The 18,643-nt window shown below is 45.1% G+C and overlaps 1 protein-coding gene across 1 annotated transcript in view; it reads left to right on the top strand.

Moving 5' to 3' along the window:
- The first annotated feature begins 15,030 nt into the window (after positions 1 to 15,030).
- Positions 15,031 to 18,643, top strand: part of ITPKA (inositol-trisphosphate 3-kinase A) — a 40,586-nt gene continuing 36,973 nt past the window's right edge. Inside the window, exon 1 of the mRNA XM_069784433.1 lies at positions 15,031 to 15,767. Coding sequence (XP_069640534.1) covers positions 15,264 to 15,767 — 504 coding nt within the window. The 5' untranslated portion in view covers positions 15,031 to 15,263. The remainder of the gene's footprint in view (positions 15,768 to 18,643) is intronic.

Raw genomic sequence — 18,643 nt, 5'->3', positions numbered from 1 at the left:
TGACATCATACTTTCTTCATGAAAGTGTAACAGATCTGATAGTTGATCAGTGTATGTCAACAATGGAGACCATGTCACCAGTTGTTCCTTGAAGCAGACGTTTCCTCCACTTAAAGGTGATGACTCTGCCTGTAAGCAGTTGTAATTTTTCACACAGTTTTGAATGTGAGTCTTAACAGGTAAATCGTGATTAGTGGATATCGTGGTTTTACCCCAGCCAGCAACTAAGCCCCACACAGCTGCTCGCTCACTCTCCCCTGGTGGGATGGGGGAGAGAATCAGAAGGGTAAAAGTGAGAAAACTCATGGATTGAGATAAAGACAGTTTAATAGGTAAAGCAAAAGCCACACACACAAGCAAAGCAAACCCAGGAATTCATTCACCACTTCCCATCAGCAGGCAGGTGTTCAACCATCTCCAGGAAAGCAGGGCTCTGTCACATGTAGCGGTTACTTGGGAAGACAAACGCCATCGCTCCAACCATCTCCCCCGCTTCCTCCTTCTTCTCCCAGCTTTATATGCTGAGCATGACATCGTATGGTCTGGAATACCCCTTTGGCCAGTTGGGGTCAGCTGTCCCAGCTGTGTCCCTTCCCAACTTCTTGTGCACCCCCAGCCTGCTCGCTGGTGGGGTGGTATGAGAAGCAGAAAAGGCCTTGGCTCTGTGTAAGCACTTCTCAGCAGTAACTAAAACACCCCTGGGTTATCAACACTGTTTCCAGCACAAATCCAAAATATAGCCCCATACCAGCTACTGTGAAGAAAATTAACTCTACCCCAGCCAAAACCAGCACTCTGGATTCCTGTTCAGAGAACTTCCCAAAGCAGGACAGCTGTGAACAGAATAAAAGGTGTGAGCAATGAAACTTCGAGTGTTCGCTGCTCCACAGAAGTGTCCTCTGACCAAGGGGAAGAAGAGGAAACATGACCTGTGCAAATCATTGCACATAGAGCAAACTGCAGCCCTCATGGATCACAGCTAGAAGGTGATTCTATTTCTGTATTCAGACTGTTAATGCATCAAAGCTTATACCTCTATGATCTCCAGTTTTCTTTGCTTGTCTGTCATAGGGGTAGAAGAAGAAAAGCAATAAGAAAAAGGAAACAAGAAAAGAAAAAGACACTAATGCTCTGTGATTGTGGCATAGGGCTGGCATGATTTCTCCCTGTCACAGCACTTCTTATCTCCCTTCTTTCCAGAATTTTATGCTAGGCCATGCTTTAGTGTAAAAGAAAAAGTTATTAAATTACATAATGCACATAAATTAATGTAAACCAAATAAAATCAAAACAGGCAGAGAATTTACCTGATAGAAGTGCCTGCAATTTCAGGAAGTCCTCTTGGAAGTTTTGACTGGGTATTGAATGTACACAGGTGTGCAGTTACAATGCCGCTTCTAGTAAGAACTATTTTTAAAGAAAAAGCTCACGTGATCATAAATCTCAGTCAGTATACTGAGTCTAAAATTCCAGTGAATCATCAGATCAAAAATGAGTGATACATCACAGGATCAGGTCTGTGAAAAGGAACCAGCTCAACACCATGGTAGTTTAACAACATGGGTAGTTTAAGCACTACCCATGTATGCCTCACTTTTGCTCACACTTTCTTTATACCACCAGGATCCTTCTTGTAGCTTCTTCTGGAGATGTACCAAAGCTTAGCAAGATGAAAGGACTTTCTCAAAAAGTCCCATCATCTCACCCTGCAGAGACGTTGTTAACGAGATTATACATCGTTTGTTCATGGTGTCCCACCAAAGGTATAACCGTTCAGCCATTACTGGAGCTCAGAGAAGAACTTCCCATAGGCAGGTAGGCATACTCCAGTTTATATTTCTATGATTTAGCAGAAGTATGGGGAAAGCTTTTTACCTACAAATCTATGACTAATATCCAGACTCCCACCTCAACTAATTGTGTTGTCCCCCCTTTTTTCCCCAGATCCCTTCTTCAGTATTCACCTGAACTGCATACATGGACTCCTGTTGAGTTCCCACAGTTAGGGGCCACCAAACAGATGCTGCAGACGCCTACTTATTCAGGCACAGGTTGTTGCCAGGTGCATGGTGCTGGATGTATTGCAACTATTGTAAGAAGGGTTTTTGTGTGAGAAAGTTGTTCAAGCACCTGCTCCATGAGTGAGATATTACTACAGGGTGAGATGTGAATATAAAATTAAGGACATTTTGAAGGCATTTTCCTCCCTAAAAACAAACTCATCTTCCATTCAGATAGGTTTAGTGGGTAAGGGGGAAAGCTAATTTTGGGATCATCAACATCAAGTCTCAGAGGCCCCTGTTAATTATAAACAAAAAGAGACAGGAAACCCTCTCTCATGAGGGGCCATCATTCTCTGCAGGGTTAAATTTTGTTTACCCCCAGCAATTTGTTAAGACTTGTCCCCAGGAGTGCCTACCTGGTAAAGGAGCCCCTCGAGATTTCTGGCTTTTGATAAGCATGGAAAAGTAGAGTGGTGAAGCTGGGAGACAATCCACCTGACACCTGAACATTAAACAATTGATTCTGGGTCCACCCTGTTCCAGAAAGACAGCACAGGTAAGAAACAAAAACAGGGGGAAAATCAATTAAATTAATATCTACAAATTATTATCCTGAAGATTTTTGGTATTCAGTAACTGAATCATACATTTTTTTGGTCTTTGTTTATCAGGTTCCTATCTGGAAGGCTGAGATTATGGGTCTGGCTTTTTGGGGGTCTTGCTGCACAGCAACTATTGCTACAGGTACAGCCCTTTAGGTTTTGTAATTTTAAACAAAGGGTCACAGCGATGCTTTCATTTGTAGTAATATTCTTTTTGCTGTGCAGAGCAGACCCACTTAGCTGTATACCATGTCAGAATTTGGATTTGTTCCCTAAGTTCCTGTTGTGGTTTACATGCCGTGGGACTCTCAGGAGTACCCTGTCTCACTGCTGCAAGCTGACTGTGCGCTACGTGTCAGGCATTTGTTACAGCCTCTGCCAAGGCTTTTCATTCTACTCAGGTTTGGGGGTTTTGTTTGTATCTGAGACAGATTTGGCCTCCACATTCTGCAAACTGCAGGTTTAGGAGTTGATGAGAGTATTTAGTCTCCCTAAAATTGTATCAATATACATAAAAATAGCCCTGAAATAGCTGTTTTAACCACTTATTTCAATTGCAAACAGCTCTATAAATTCTTTATATGCATTTAAGTCTTGCAGCCTTAGCAAAGATCATGTATTACAATTCCTGTTTGCTTTGCTTTATCTTTTTCCTAATTTGTATTCTAATACACCTTGGATTTTGTGAGTTTAGAATATTTTTCTACCTTTCAGGGCAGCACACTGTAAGGCAAAGGTGTAATCAGGTCTACCTAACAGGGCCCATAACTTGGGTACATACAACACCCTGCAGTAACAATTAACAATTGAAATTTATCATTGAAGGGGAAGGTGTCTATATTGATTATAGTGATCTTGTGGTAGTTGAAGGATAAAATATAAAAACAAACCAGTACATCAATGAATATTTCCTGCTGTCTCCCTCAGGATAAGGCATAGCCAATGTGTGCATCTCTATCTGAATGCAAGGAAGGGATGTACTGTTCAGTTATTGGTAATATTTCACAGGGCTGTACTGGAGTGCTTCATGTTCTTATCTGACTATGGAGACTTCCACAGGACATTGTTCCGGGGTGGGTGACACATGAACTCTGAAAAGCACGGCAACACTTTCTGATATAGGTATGCATTAGCAAATTGGTTCAGATGCTTACACGGCATTATGTCAACCTGTCAGAGGACTGAACATGACTCATGCTACAGCTATGTTTGTGGAGTGCTTTCCACATTTGAATCAAGGCTAAAGAGGACAGTAGATGAAAGTTTTTCTAATACTCCAGTCTGAAAAGATAAGTAGGATTTGGTTGCTGTGGCTGTTGAGTTTTAGGAAAATCACAGTCCTTTATCTGTGGGACAGATGTATCCTGTGCACACTGACCAGCAAGAAAGCCTCAAGGGCAGTGAGCTCAGGTTTGTCCAGCCTGGAGATTTCAAGTGGTCATAGGCAGGAGACAATACAGATCTTGGAAATTACCACAGCAGGAATTCAAACATCTATGAGAACATATTCATGAAATGCTTGGCTCCAACAGGACAAATGAGAGATTAGAAGAACTGTACTTTTGACCTCTAGTGCTTACCTACCCAGTATAACAATGGTGTTTTGTTCTCGAGAAATGAAGAGCTAGCAGAGGTCTCCACAACACCTTGCACCTGGAAGAGAAGGACTGGGAAGGCTGAGTTGAATCCTCTTACTGAAGTGTGCAAGAACCTTTGGGACACCAGTGAGGGCCAGAAATTGAGTGTTTGGAACAAGAAGCCAGGGGACTGCAGTGCAACACTGCTGCAACTTGAAGTGGGGCTGATCACAGTCAACATTGATTCATCAAGGACTCCTTGCCTCTTAAATTCCGCTCTGTAATTAAGCTTACATTCATCTGACCTACCCCTGTCTAAAGGCCCGGGGTGCCAGATACACTGTACTTCACCTTTTCTAGAAAAGTTTTTGGTGGAATTCCTGCAGATGTTGAAATTAGCATTCAGTACTTTTCCACTGAATGTGGATTTGTGTAATTGTTAATTCCCCTGCACAGAAATCTCCTAGACATCTTAGAAAATGAACCTGAAGGGGTCCTCAAGAGGCAGTCTGTTCCAGGATTTGTTACCTCCCATTTACTGGCTCATGGCACCAGAGCCCTAGCTCCCCGCTAAACTTCCCGATTTGTCTCAGGGTCCTGCTCACAATGCCAGCTGCTGCCTGCAACTGGCTGACAAAGCTCTTCATCAAACAGCTTAGCAAGCCTTTTTTTTTTAGCACTGGTTATGTTTCGAAGGACTTTTTTCATCTTTGCTGCTCTCCTTTGAAACTTCTCCAGTGCCAGGTGGCCTCCACCTCTCCTGAAGCATGATGCCCAAAGCTGGGAGCAATCCTTTGACTTTACAAGTGCTGCATGGATTGAAGTCATGAACTCAGGTATGTCACATCATAATACATTCCCATTTGTACTGTGAACTCAGTGTCACCCTTGCCTCACCTCTTGTGTGTTTGACTGGACCATGATATTGCATCCAAGCATCCCAGGACTCAAGACGTGGATTCTAATGCAAGCTTTTGACCCTCGAGCTGTTGAAACTCTCCAGCCTCATATGGCCAGACTTCTGGACGTTTGTTTTTTTGTTGGGGTTTTTTTGGTTTTGTTTTTTCTTTTGGCAGCTTGGAAATTAGACAGATTTAAACGCCGTATGTCTTTGGAGGAGTAATCAATTATTCATCCAAGTTCATACGGGGCCATCTGGTGGTTACATGTGGACTAGGCAAGAGAGGATTACACGAACAGGTACTCGATGGCTGATGTGTTTCAATTCTTTTTTTTGACCTGAAGTCTTGTATCTCCAGACTCTCATGCCTGTACTTTCTCTCCCTCTGCTTCTCTCCCTCTTTCCCTGGAACAAGAATTCAGTTTCAGCTTGGCCACTAGTGGCTTTCTTGTCCCAGTAGTTTGTTCATCAGTTTGCCACAAACTTTCCTCCCTAACTTGCTAAGATGTGAGGACTGTCCAGCTTCTGACACTGGAAATTACCTTGTGCGGCTCCAGCAAGAACTTCTTGGTTCTGTGTTGCACTTAGCTTCTTCCATGGTGAAAGCCGACTAGCTCTTTTTTTCCTTTTTTTTTTTTTGACCTGCACCTGGGCAGGAATATGTGGCATTATCAATTTGATTTATCAGCACCCTCATTAAGCAGTAACTGAACTTTATGGTTCAATGTTCTATAAAAATGAATTATGAAGACAGTTAATTTTCAGTTGCCTACATTTGAAAAGGCATTTTCTTTTGTGTGCTTTGATTCATCTCTGTCATTTTTTCAGGGAGACTTTTATCCATTCACCCTCTTTGAATATCTCTTTATGAGTTTGATCTTCATGTGACAATCTGAAAAACAGGGTGTGGTGTATGTTTATGTATGAACATCTGACCTGCCATTAGGCATTATCTGTGTAAAGTCCAGCTCAATACCTCTATAACTAATCTCAGCCAAAATTCTGCTGATGTATTTACATGATGAAATCTGCAGATAACATTGTTTTCCAGGAATCCACATTGTGCATGTATCAAAGGGAAAAGGGTTTCATGAAAATGACCAAAAACAGCCTGTGAGGGAAATGCAGTTCTTAGAATGAAAATGAAATCTAGCAAACAAACCTCTAGACACTTGATATCAGTGTCCCTATATCATCTTAGCCCCATGTTTCCATATCTGAAGGTGCTTATGTCCTCATAAAGCAATTTCTCAAACTCTTTGGCAAGTACTTTGATAACATTATAAGAGAAATAGGATTCATTACTCCTTCAACTGATTTACAGAAAAAAACACAAAACCATTAAGTTTTAGTTAGTAATTATCATAACTAATTAATAGTCACCCTTGCCAACATTAAAAACAAAACAAAACAAAACAAAACAAAAAACCCCCAAGCTAAAACAAGAGTGTTTCTTCAGGTTGATAACAACTCCACCAAGGAAGCAAAGGTCTTCTCCTTGCAATTTCAAAGAGGATCTGGTTTTCTTTGCTTCTTTTCTGGTCATCATGCAGCCTTGCGAAATTGTACTTACCTAAGGCAACAATGTATTGGATGCATGAGTAAAATACCCTTGACATTTTTTTCTTTGTTTTGCTTATTTTCCCCATGATATCAAAGATCATGTTAATAGTTTTTTTATGCCAGTAAAAGCATGGAGTATTTTTCCCCTTGTACTTTTGCAGGGCTATTTTGTTTATTGGGACAAATTGTGCAACTAGTCCCATCAAAAAGATGAAACAGTGGAAAGCACCATGAGTTCAGGAGGTCGGAGGAATGCTTGATTGCTGAGCCACCTATTCTGTCAGTGGAATCAGAAGAATTTGTTGAAAGATTGACCACCCCTGGCTTATAATACAGTAATGTAGTTCCTCATGAGGAAGAACGGATGGTTTAATCCTGTCTTGCTTTCAGTGTCTTTTCCCAGCAATCTGCTGTCTTGGAAAGAGAAACAGAGATGGAAACCCAATCTAATGATCTGCAATCCCAGTTTAGTTACTGAAGAGAACTCTTTGTGCTCTTAGCAATGGCAGAAACACCAAAGACAAGTGCCAGACGTTAGCTCAGTACATGGATATGGCAGCACTAACTTTTGCAGCAGGGTCCTGGATAGTTTGTTCATGTACAGAATCAAAGAATCTCATCAGAACAATGGTGTAGGAAATCTCAGAATTTATCCACTAGGCTGAAGGAGAAGGCAGAGCAATTAATATTCTGATATGAAAAAAAGTTACATATGAAAAAGACATATCCGTGGCCCTAGGGAAAGCAGACCTTCTCATGGTCCCCATTACTGATTTACTTCAGCACAAATTGAGAGTTGATATTTCTTTAATGCAAAAATCAGAGATTATTTTCCACTCAGCCTATTACCTGCTTTACTTTCAAAATAATATGGAAAAAAAGGTAATTAAAACTTCATACACATTACCACAGAAAAAGCTTGGAAGAACCAGACTTCAAGCATACCTTTTACATGTTTTTTTAATCTACTTCTTATACTGATTTACTCTTGCAATATTTAGCGCAAGAGGCTGTCCACTGTGATCAGTTACACAGCCCCAATGGTTATGTCGTGCTTGCCTCAGCAGCATCATGACAGTTACAGCGTTATCCTTGCTTGCCTGTTTAAGAACCCTGTCAGGCACTTTTTAGAGGCATTACTAGTAGAAGCAGTTGTGGGGACAACAACAGCATATGTGTTCTCCGTTCTGAAGACAGAACCCCTAGCGTAACTCAGTAGGAACATTAAGCTCTGTTTCGGTTTTAAGCGCTGCTGCTGCGGTACCAATAGCCTCGCAAAGCCTGGCACTGCCAAAGCAAGCTACTCATGGCTCGTACGGACGCTGGCCGGGAGGACGGGGCTCTGCCTCGGGTTCTGCCGAGGCGCGGGGGGGCGGCAGGACCCGGCGGGGTCACCCTCTGCTCGGGAGCTGTCCGCGGTCCTGAACGGCGGCCCCGCCGCGGCCGCAGGGGCGGGAGCGCCCGCCGGTGACATCGGGGGCTAAATTCGTTCCTGTCACTTCGGGTAGAGAAGGCGTGTGTCAGGAAGTACTTCTCAACGGCAAATAAATAAAAAGCATCCAGACGTTTAATTTTATGAAACAACAAAAAACTCCCAGGGAAAACGTTTCCTGAATATTTTGCAAATCGTTTTCATTTTAGTTCTGTCTTGTATCCCTATTTTTATTCGTATTTCAGCTGATTCCAGAGGACGAATAGTCAAGTCCTGTGAATAAAAATCCCTGTCAAGTTCTTCATCGTACTGTGATCTAGTCTACAAAGCTGGGCAAGCGTGTGGATCAACAGGCATGCTGGCAACAGGCAGGAAAAAGTGAGCATTGTTACAGACAGATCGGCACTAATTTGCAATTAGGTCATGCCAAAGAGCACCTGTATATCCTAAAAAACTCTAAAAAATGTTCTGAGTAATTTTTTGCACAAGTGCAAACTAGACCCTTACATTAAAACAAAGCTGCTTGCTCATTGCTTAGTAATTACTAAGGCTTACCTTTTCCTCAAAATGCACTCACATGGCATCACTAATATCACTAGAATGTGTCTATGACTTTTCAGGATGTATTTGATTTTTAGTGCAGCACTGTCAAATGAACTGGCAAAGCGAACTGTGTGGACGAATAAATCTTTAACACACTAAACCTCCACCCCCCCGCCCCATCTGCCCCCAGCTATTCAATTGTTCAGTAGGAAGTTTTAAGAGTTTTCCAGAAATATCCCTCTTGAAAAGGGAAATAAAAGCCTGTGACTGTTGGGATATAAACTTTTGACCATGTTTGTGTAGTAACATCCTTCATTAAAAAGACTATTTCAATTCTGCTACAATGCCAGATTCATTGTTGTAATAAATACTACTAGTGACGGTTTCTGTGGAAAACATTAGATTCTGCTTTAATATTTGTTAAAATCTGAACTAGTTACTTCAGACTTCCAGTTTTCTCCAAAATCTGGAGGTGGTTTTATAATTTATATTTTTAAGTGTTTTAAAAGTGGAATAGCCTCTTGCTGAGATGTCTTTTAATCTCTTCTGATAGGGAAGAAGCATCATCTGTTCTTTAAGTACACCCCCGGATTGCAGGGTGAACAGGTGAAATTAAACTTCTAGAAACTGTCTGTATACACAGTGAGACATATCCTGCTCTTTTTTACACTATTATAAAACAGGAGTAAACCCACAGAATTTAATGTAAGCATCACTGTAGGCACAGGCAAATACGTCCTGATGTTCTGAGGAGCTATAAATGGCTAGCCAAAAATAACAGCTGTGCTTACTTAAAGCGTAAAGCTAATAAGCAGTTTCACTGGAGTAATTATCTTTAAATCAATTCTTCATACTGAAGTTCTCACAGTCAGCTCACAGGGAACTATGAGGAACGTGGTTGTTAGGGAGAAGTGTTACCTGTAATCATCTCAAACACATGACAGCAAAACTTCCTCTTGTTTTGTTACAACATTTCTGTGTGGATTTTCTGCTAAAATGACAGTCGTGGAAGATGAATCTTTTATGTGAGCCAAGAACAGGCAAAACACAAACAGAAATTCAGAGTATCTCAGATGCTCTTCTACAAAGCTGCAGGCACTTTGAGGAGGGAGCACACAATTCACATGTCAAACTAACAACCTGCAGCCAGTGATGCTGCTACCTGGCTGCTCCTTCCAGCGCATGCTTCCCATCATGGAATAGCACATGCGGGGCCCCTTCTCCTCCCCTATTTTATTCTGTTCCCTGGATATGTTGGCCCCCAGGCCAGCAGTAAAAGTGTGGGCGAGAAAAGTTGTGGTGACAGGCTGAGAGGGAAGTGGGAAGAAAAGGCCTTACTCTTCCCCTTTCATGAGAAAGAACAGCAAGTGTCTGCAGCATGAGATGGGGCAGATGTGGGAGAAAAGTGTTTTTTCTCCCAGGTGTTTTCCCTTCTGTTACAACCTTCTGTCTCTTCACCTCCTTTGTAGCTCTTACTTCCCATAGTACTTTCCTACCCTTCCCTATGGAGTAACCCTACGCTTTACATACTAGCAGACCACTGTGAGTCATTTTGGTAGCAGGGGTGCTGTGTACCCTCCTCCCTTCCCCCTGGCCTTATCCTTGTGTCTTTTCTCACTGTCATGGCTGTCACCTCATGATCTCAAGCACTTGCAACCCCTTTTCCCAGAAGGAAGTGGCATCTGGCTGTGCTTGAAGTACGTTGTCTCCTCCACTAGCTCCCCCTCTTGCATCTGAATATGTGAGGTAGATGAATATTTCAAGGTACCGTTGTTCAGGTATATGACTTCAAAATATAATTTTAATTCCAGCTACGAGGGGACCTTCATAGTTTATTGTCTCTTTCCTGCAGGTTCATCTGATCCATACACTGAGATCTACACAACCATACTCACTTCCACCAACATACTACATCTCCCTCCTAGCTGAGGCTCTGCTCAAAACCCAGTATCTCCTGCTGAGTCAACTGTCATATCCTTGGAATCTCCATCCAACTTCATTAAACCTAACAGTGTCTTTCCTATTTCCCCAGCAGCTTTGGATTCCCCTTTCATGTCACCAACTTTCCACAGCCTCTGGGTTGCTCAGAAGTAATACTATGGGTGGGGTACTAGCAGCTGAGCTGACAGCAAGGCTGGGGAATGGAAAAAGTGATTTCTGCATGTGCTGATCCACAGAGTCTGGGCCAGAGATCCAGGGCAGGGGACAGCTGAAGCATTGTTTGTGTCACTGCACGTCTTAATAATCCAGCCACAGTATGATTTTAAAAATTGCTGCCTGAGTTACAGCTATGCTGCTTCTTAGGTAGAAGCAGATTCCTAAATCTTTTTTTCATATGGCATTCATTGAGAGTTTTCCAGAGTTTGTATCAAAAAGAGTCCAATTCTTGCATAGACAAATTTGGCAAATAGCCTACAAAACTTAATCTGAAAAACAAGTGCTCCCATTTGTTGCAGCAATTGCTTTCACATCAAATAACCTGGGTTTGGAGTCTCATTCTCCTCTTGCATGCACTCTCACTGCCACTGCTACTCTGCCAGCTACACCAGGCTTGCCAGCTGGTCAGCCCAGGACCTGCTCTGCTCCCACCTTCTCTGTGCAGAGAAGCGTCCCCTGTCCGCAGAGTTGCTCCTGACTGACACCGCTCCTGACGGGGAGCCAGTCCAGCCGGTCGCTTTTCTTTTTCCCTTTCCAGGAGCTGTGATCTTAATTTCAGCCGCTGGGGGGAACCTTAGCCTTAATCACGAAGGGCTGTGGTCGACAGGGGATCTTCCCTTGGGCCCGACCAGCTCTCAGGCCCACGTACCTCCCTTCGAGTTCTGAAAAAGGGCCTGCCTATGTGAAAACGTACCCATTTCCTCCCCCAATTACATCCTGAAAGAACTATTATAACTACTTACAAACGTTATCTTGCTTGTATCCAAGAGAGACACGTGAATCACAACTCTCAATTACTTTTCTTCTTAGGTCATGCTCAGGTTGGAAGTGAAGGACATGGTGTTTCTCAGCTGTCACACTCTAAGCCCTCTGAGAAGTCTCATGTGGGCGATGAAGTATTTTGTATGTGCTAAGCAGGCCAAGTTAACCCCAAAGCTCCCCTCTAGATCATATTTAAACTGTTGTCTATGTGAGAACTTTCAAATCTGTTAGAAGTCTCCATAGCATATTTGCCTCTGTATTGTCAAGGCTTAGACACCCTATGGGAATGCAAACCAAAAGGAAGTAAAAATAAGCAACATGTTAGTGATAACAATGTTTAGAAAGGGATTTCATGGGAATGAAATAGTCTTTTTTTCTTTTGCCAATATAAATAAAGGCAGAAAGTTCTTTATGTAGCAGAAGTGTGTGAAATGTGAAACCCCGGCAGTGAGAAGCAATACCGATATGAATCAGAATGACTGCGATAAACAAAACTCTTTACCCCTGGAGGTGGGAACGTGATCTGGTGGTTACAGTAGAAGCGTCTGTTTCTGCCCCTGACTCACCATATGTCTGTAGTCAACTCATGTACTGTCTGTACACCAGTTTACCCATCTGTAAAATAGAGACACACATATCTCTACCTTATCAGATCTAGCTCTTGCCAAGCATCATTAATGGATGCTGACAGCCCTTTGCTGTCAGGAATGCAGGATTTCACAAGTGGAAAGTACAAGTCATTACCACTTCACCAGGACGTGAGCACCACTCCTTTTGTTAAAACAGTTGTATGCTTACAAGCCAAAGTGGTGATACCCAACTGACTGAAGAATCTCTTTATTCTCCTGGTAGTGTTGAAACACTTCCAGTTAAATCTTACATAAACTTCAGAGATCAGTAGCTCTCTAAAGCTGATATGCTATAAAAGCAGTCAATCAGACCTATCTAATCTTATCCAACCAATCACCACTAATAAATATTATTAAAAGGACATTCTTCTATTTTTATACTCGTATTAATTTATTGAAGTTAAATGTATTGCACATATTTTGTTTCTATCTTCATTAGTTGAAAGTAAAACCTTTAAACTTATAACTGAACTATTAACTAATCTTAGTTCTATGTGGAGTTGGTGGTCTCAGAACCATTGCTAAGGTTAAGGTTTCCTAAATAGGGAAGCATTTTAAATAAGGTTTCCTAATCATAGACCACACATAATACTATAACTGCAGAATCAGCAGACAGAGCAACAGTTAAAAGAGGCTGGAAACCAAAATGTCTTTCCATGCGCAGCAGGGCTCCCTAAAGGAGTTCCTGTTTGGCCTGTGAAAGCTCGCACTTAACCTCTCTCCTGTGAATAAACTCTTTTTCTATCTTGCTTGTCTACAGACAGAAGCTGCCACAGCTGCACAAATTAGTTAAATGGGTCCCACCTGTGTGTGTGTAATCTTGGATACCCGTTTAAACCTGGCCTCTGTGTTTCTGCTCTGTAAATTTATCACTGTGAGTCTTTTTATAAAACCATCAATTATAAAATCATGCATTTGATTAAACTGTTACAACTTTAGGTGTGTATTAGGCCTAATCAGTCTTCACGTTTTGAGACTGCCTTTCTGCACTATAAAATTTGAAACTAATTACAAAGTTAGTAATAAAAGTGGTGACTCTATCTTCTTTCAGAAAGAACTTAAAGCCGTTATGGTCCACCACGAAGGAACACCCTCCTAGAGGCCATTTGGTTTTCTCTCTGTCTGTCGGTGAAAAGCTGCACTGCCAGCCATTTTCTTCTGCACCTTACTGCTAGTGTTTTTACATAATTTGGCGGTAGCTCACCCACCACATGCACCTTGGCAGCTCTTTGGGACAACTCCCACAGCTGCTTCTACACAAAGAACTAAATCCACCACGGGCTTGGCCATTAAGCTGGAAATTCAGACTGTCCAAATTCCTGGCTAGGCACCACCTAATTCTAGAAAAGCATCTGAAGGCGCCTGAATTTTTATTTATGAACTTCCCCAGCTGCCTTCGTCTCTGCTCCCGGGCATTTGCAAGCCATGGGCTTTGCGAGTGGCATGGCAGTTGCCTCACGAGAAGGCACGTCACGTGGTGCCTGTTGAAACAGACTTTTTCAAAGACTACCTGCACGATCAAGCCGTAAAAGTCAACTGCAACCGAATAATCTGAACGAATCCAGACAGATTAACAAATTATATATAGTATCACAGGACCAAGGAGTCCCAGCTGCGGCCCGGGCTGCGCTGCATTACGTGCTGAGTGAGCACAGCCGCTTTTGCAAGGAGCTCGCAGCCCAAGTACCAGGCAAGAGACAACAGATGGCGAGACAGATGGGAGAGTACAAAGAAACAATGAGATAAATGAGCAAAAACTAAGTTGAAGACTTTAGCATTTGGTTCCAAAATTATTAGTTTTACTAATCATCTCAGCTGATGTAACCCAACGGTAGGACGCCTTTCCTGTTCCAAAGGTCTTAATAGCTATGATTACAACACACGCCGCAGCCCAGCGTGGGGTACGTTTTAGGTAAAGAGTGGGAGTTAGGCAGGCAAGAAGTCCCGAGGTGGGGGTGTTGCCTGCAGAAATCCATTCGGTAAGGGTGGCTGGGGTATCTCAGCAACCTGGGGCTTAAGGCGACCTGCTTAAGCACAGCTCAGCAGGTAAAGCGCTGACTGACGGAAAACCCAGGCTTTACCGGAGGGCGCCTCTGCCCTGCAGCCTCCGCCACAGGCAGGCGGGCCCGTTCGCAAACCGCCCGAGGATGTCACACGCCAGACGTGAAACCCGACCGCCGCCGTCGGCGGGAACCTCCTGCGCTGCTCCTGAGGCACCGAGGGCGGCCCACGCGAGCGAGGCGGGCGCCCCGCACCCCTCAGCGGCTACCACCGCGCACTTCGGCCGTCCCGACTCGCTGCGCGGGTCGCTCGCAAACAAACCACCCCGCTCCCCGGCGGGTCGGTGACAACTCGCTCACCAGCCCCCGCGGGGCCAGCTCGGCCACCCCCCAGGCACGCCCCGGGGTCCCGCCATGGCGGCCCGGGCACCCACCGGAGGGGATTGGGGGGTGTCACACACGGACCGCAGACCGCCACGGGGGGGGGGGGGGGGGATCGAAATGCCGTGAGCGCGTGAAAAGCCGCCCACCCCTCCGCTCTCCCCCCCTCAGAGCTGGTAGGGGGCTCAGGGCGGGCCGTACCGCCCCTCCGGCCCGCGGGCGCTGCGCAGCCGCCGTGCCCGGGGAGCCGTTACCCGGCGGGGGGGGGGCGCGAGGCAGCGGCCGTTGGAGCCGGGCGGCGGCGGCGGCGCGCGCAGAGTGTAAGGCGGGAAGCGCCCCGCCGGGGACACCCCGAGGCCGCAGCCCGGGGGCCGCCTGAGGGGAAAGCGAAACCAAAAGGGCGGTAGGCGGCGGCGAAGGGGCGGGCGGGGGCTCCCCGCCGCTCAGGCTCGGCTCGGCTCGCTCCTCCCCTCAGCGCCGAGGCGGAGCGGGGCGGTGGTGGTGGCGGCGGGCGAGCGGGCTCAGTGCTCCCTCATGGCCCTGGCGCCGGGTCAGCGGGCACGGTAGCCGCCTCCGGCTGTCGCCGCGGGTGAGTCAGAGCTGCCCAGGGAGGGCGGGCTGGACATGAGCCTCGCCGCCGGGCTTCGAGCAGCGGCCGGAGACTGAGCCACAAAGAAGTTTCCCCGGCGGCGGTGGCGGCGCGGCGTTCCCCCATGCACGCCCCCGGCCGCCGGCCCTGGGGCGCTGCCCGGCAGGCGCCCGGCGCCGACCCCGCCATGGAGCCCCGCGCCGGGCTGCACAGCAGCCCGGACCTCAGCCGGGCCAAGCGGCTGAGCGTGGGGGAGCTCCGCTCCCTCTTCGAGGCTCGCTGCGCCGCCGTCGCCGCCGCAGCCGCCCGGCAGCTGCCCGACCCGGCGAAGAGGGGCTGCCGGCCCCCCAACGGGGTGCTGCCGCCCGTCATCCCCCGGCTCACCGTCACCGCCGAGGAGAGCGAGGAGGCGCAGGGCAGCCCCCAGGCGCAGCCGCCGCACCCGGAGAGCGGCTGGCTGAGGACGGACAGCTCGCTGCACCTGCAGTCCCGCAGGCTTTCCACCTCCTCGCTCTCCTCCACCGGCTCCTCGTCCCTCCTGGAGGACTCGGAGGACGACGTGCTGAGCGACACGGAGGGCAGGAGCCAGGGCATCGTGCACCTGGAGCACGGCGAGGACACCAACCAGGTAGGGAGACGGGGGGAGGCGGTTCGCCAGCTGGCGGCGGGCGCTTGGCCGGGGGGCGGCCAGGCGGGCCTGCTGGGTGCCCCCCCCGGGGAGCCTCGGGGTCACCAGGCGCTCCCGTTTGGAGTGAGGTTTCCGTGACCCAACTCCACGCAAACTCCGGGCAAACTCCTGCCGTGGGGCCAGCAGCAGTGCGATACGGTATACAGGTTGATGCGCCTGTTTGCAAAACGCTGCTGCTGCACGTCGGCTCTTCTAAAACCCGGCCAGGTGTGCGCTGTTTCCTTTCTTCAGTGAAATTGTGCTTGATGTCCCAAGAATGTGGGGGCACGTTTTTTGATCATAAGTAGGTTGGTTTTTTTGTGTGTGTGGCTCTTTTCTTTTTCTTTTTTTTTTCCTCCAGTCTCCTTTATCAGATCTTCAAAATAAAATTTTTCCAGGCATTTACCAGCAGGTATTTTTTGTCTCTTCCAATCCTGGAGTCTGTGGTTGTCAATTTTTGAGCTGTTGCTTGCTGTGAGCATGACAGGAGATGGGGAGGAGCTTGGAATGGGTAGAATGCATGCTTTTGTCCATTCTGGCAGTAACACATTCTTCTCAGTAAATCCCCTCTGTAATTTGGCAGCTTTCATCCATGAAGTACAGTTTTAAAGGCATATAGTTAGTTGTTTTTTCATGATCTTTAATATATATTTGCCTGACTCCTTATAGTATGCTTCTTGGGGTTTTGTAACTGAAATATGTTGCTTTAGCAAATTCCCCCTCCTACCTTTATTTGAGATCACAACTTGAATTGTTGTTTTGCTGCCAGCTCATTGGCACTGAATTGTTTTCAAGCAGAACATATGTTTTGAAAAAATGTATAAGCAAGAAGTAATGCAACTTGTAGGTGATACCTCCAGCTGGACTTTTCTCATGGTAATTGTGGGTTTACTACTTTAGAGGACACATAGTACAGGAGCTAAAATGCTGTGCGCAATATTGGTTTTGTTTGCATCAACTTGTGGCCTGGTTTTGGAAGAGAAAAAATAAAGAGGTTTTGTACTTTGTGATATTGCATATCAAGAAACCGATAATAATACTACTTAATTTGTACTTTTGATCCTGAGAGAGAATCTGGTGTGTAGGGGAAACAATTACTACTGTTTTGCTTTCTTTTCTAAAATACATGCTATGCTAGTGGGCATTTTGTGAAAGTAGCAGAAGAATAGAAATTAAAGATGGAAAAGGGCTATTGGATTGTTTGACTCAATATCCCTGCTATTGCAGTGGGCTGTTTGCGTGGTTAATAGGGAACAAGAATTTAGTGATAACACTTCAGTAATATGGAGAATGCTGAGATAGCATTGTGGCATCTGGTTAACTTGTCTGTGAATATAGAATGAAGCAAAACCAATTCTTCAGACAAGAAACTGTGCTACCTTTAAGGGTTTGCTTTTGCATCTCTGAAGTCATTGGTATTGTATACAATATTGAGCCCTAAATCATTCATTAGAACTATATCCTTCCCTACAGTCTGACATGCATGTATCTAAACCATACAGAATAAGTGGATGTGAGTAGTATTACTTTCTTTGAAATTATATGAAGTTTCTAGGCACTGCAAAATTGGAAAAGGCTTTAGTCACCTTTTAAAATTTTCTTTTCTTGTAATTAAAAGTAAAGGAGAAGGTCTTTAACAACGATTTATAGACAAACTAAAAATAGCTGTATTATGTTTTAAACTCCAAGAGAATTTTCTATTCATTTAGGTGTGTGGGAAATTCAAAACTTTAATAGTATTATGCGAATTCAATTTTTGAAAAAGTTTTTGTGGGTTTCCCAAGTTTAATGCAGCTGCAGGATTTTTTAATGTCTCATTGGTAAAGTAAGTATTCACTCAACTGCTAAAATACTTTATGTTTTTAAAGGCTGAGTTACTTTTCCATACTTGCAGTGTAGAGGAAGACGGTGCAAACTGCCCACCAAGAGCCTGCATTCTGACTGATGTTCTTTATCTTGTAATCACTTCTGTGGCCGGTTGGCAAACCAGAGCTGGGACTGGTACCTAGGACTCTAAACCAGCAGAACTAGGTATCACCAACTTCATGACACTGCCTAATAAATTAAGTGGGCCAAGTCTTTCACCTGCTTAATATGTGCTCAGGTAGTTCGTCCCTCCCTTTCCTTGCCCCATTACCCACCGAGAGCTTGAATCCCAGGAATCTGCTGTTTTCCTGGTGGTCAGGCACACTGCCCTTCATCTCAAGTGGCTGCACTGTGTGCTTGCTGATACTTGGAGGTGACCAGGACAGCCTTGTTCTTGTGTTTGATGTCTTTTGGTACTGGACAATGCTGTGATACTAGCAATCCCTACGGCCAGCTGTCCGGTCTTCACAGACACTGTTTCTGTAGTGAAGCAGTGAGTACATAGCATGCCAAAGTAGGAGCCTGTGCTTTGAACCTCTGTGGGTTCAGCTTTACGGCATGTGTCCGTTCTACTAATTCATCTTGAGGCAGGATGAATAAGTGTGTTTTAGAATGGAAGGCTTTGGGTTCAAGGCAGGCATGTACATGTGAAAATAACTAGAAATTTTACGATAACCCAAGGAATTATTTTATATTTTGAAGATGCTATTTAGGAGCAAATTGGCATATTTTGTTCATATTTATTGGTTTTAGTGTATGTATTTTAATAGATGAAGGCTCGTTCTCAGAGTGGAACACAAAGGATAGAGACTTTTCTGAAGGAAACAGAAATCAGAGGTGGGCCAAACTTGCTGTTTCCCGATTCGAGGGAAATGGTGACGTTTTTAAATTTTCCTTGTATTGGAATTTCCTTAGACTTTTCTTTGGAAATGTTAGAAATTAATTTGGAGCCTGGCACCTTATGACTAAGC

This window comes from Haliaeetus albicilla, chromosome 5, assembly GCF_947461875.1.
Source record: "Haliaeetus albicilla chromosome 5, bHalAlb1.1, whole genome shotgun sequence".
NCBI lineage: Eukaryota > Metazoa > Chordata > Aves > Accipitriformes > Accipitridae > Haliaeetus > Haliaeetus albicilla.
The sequence above is the reverse complement of the archived record's forward strand: the minus strand, read 5'-3'. Positions and strand labels throughout refer to the sequence as shown.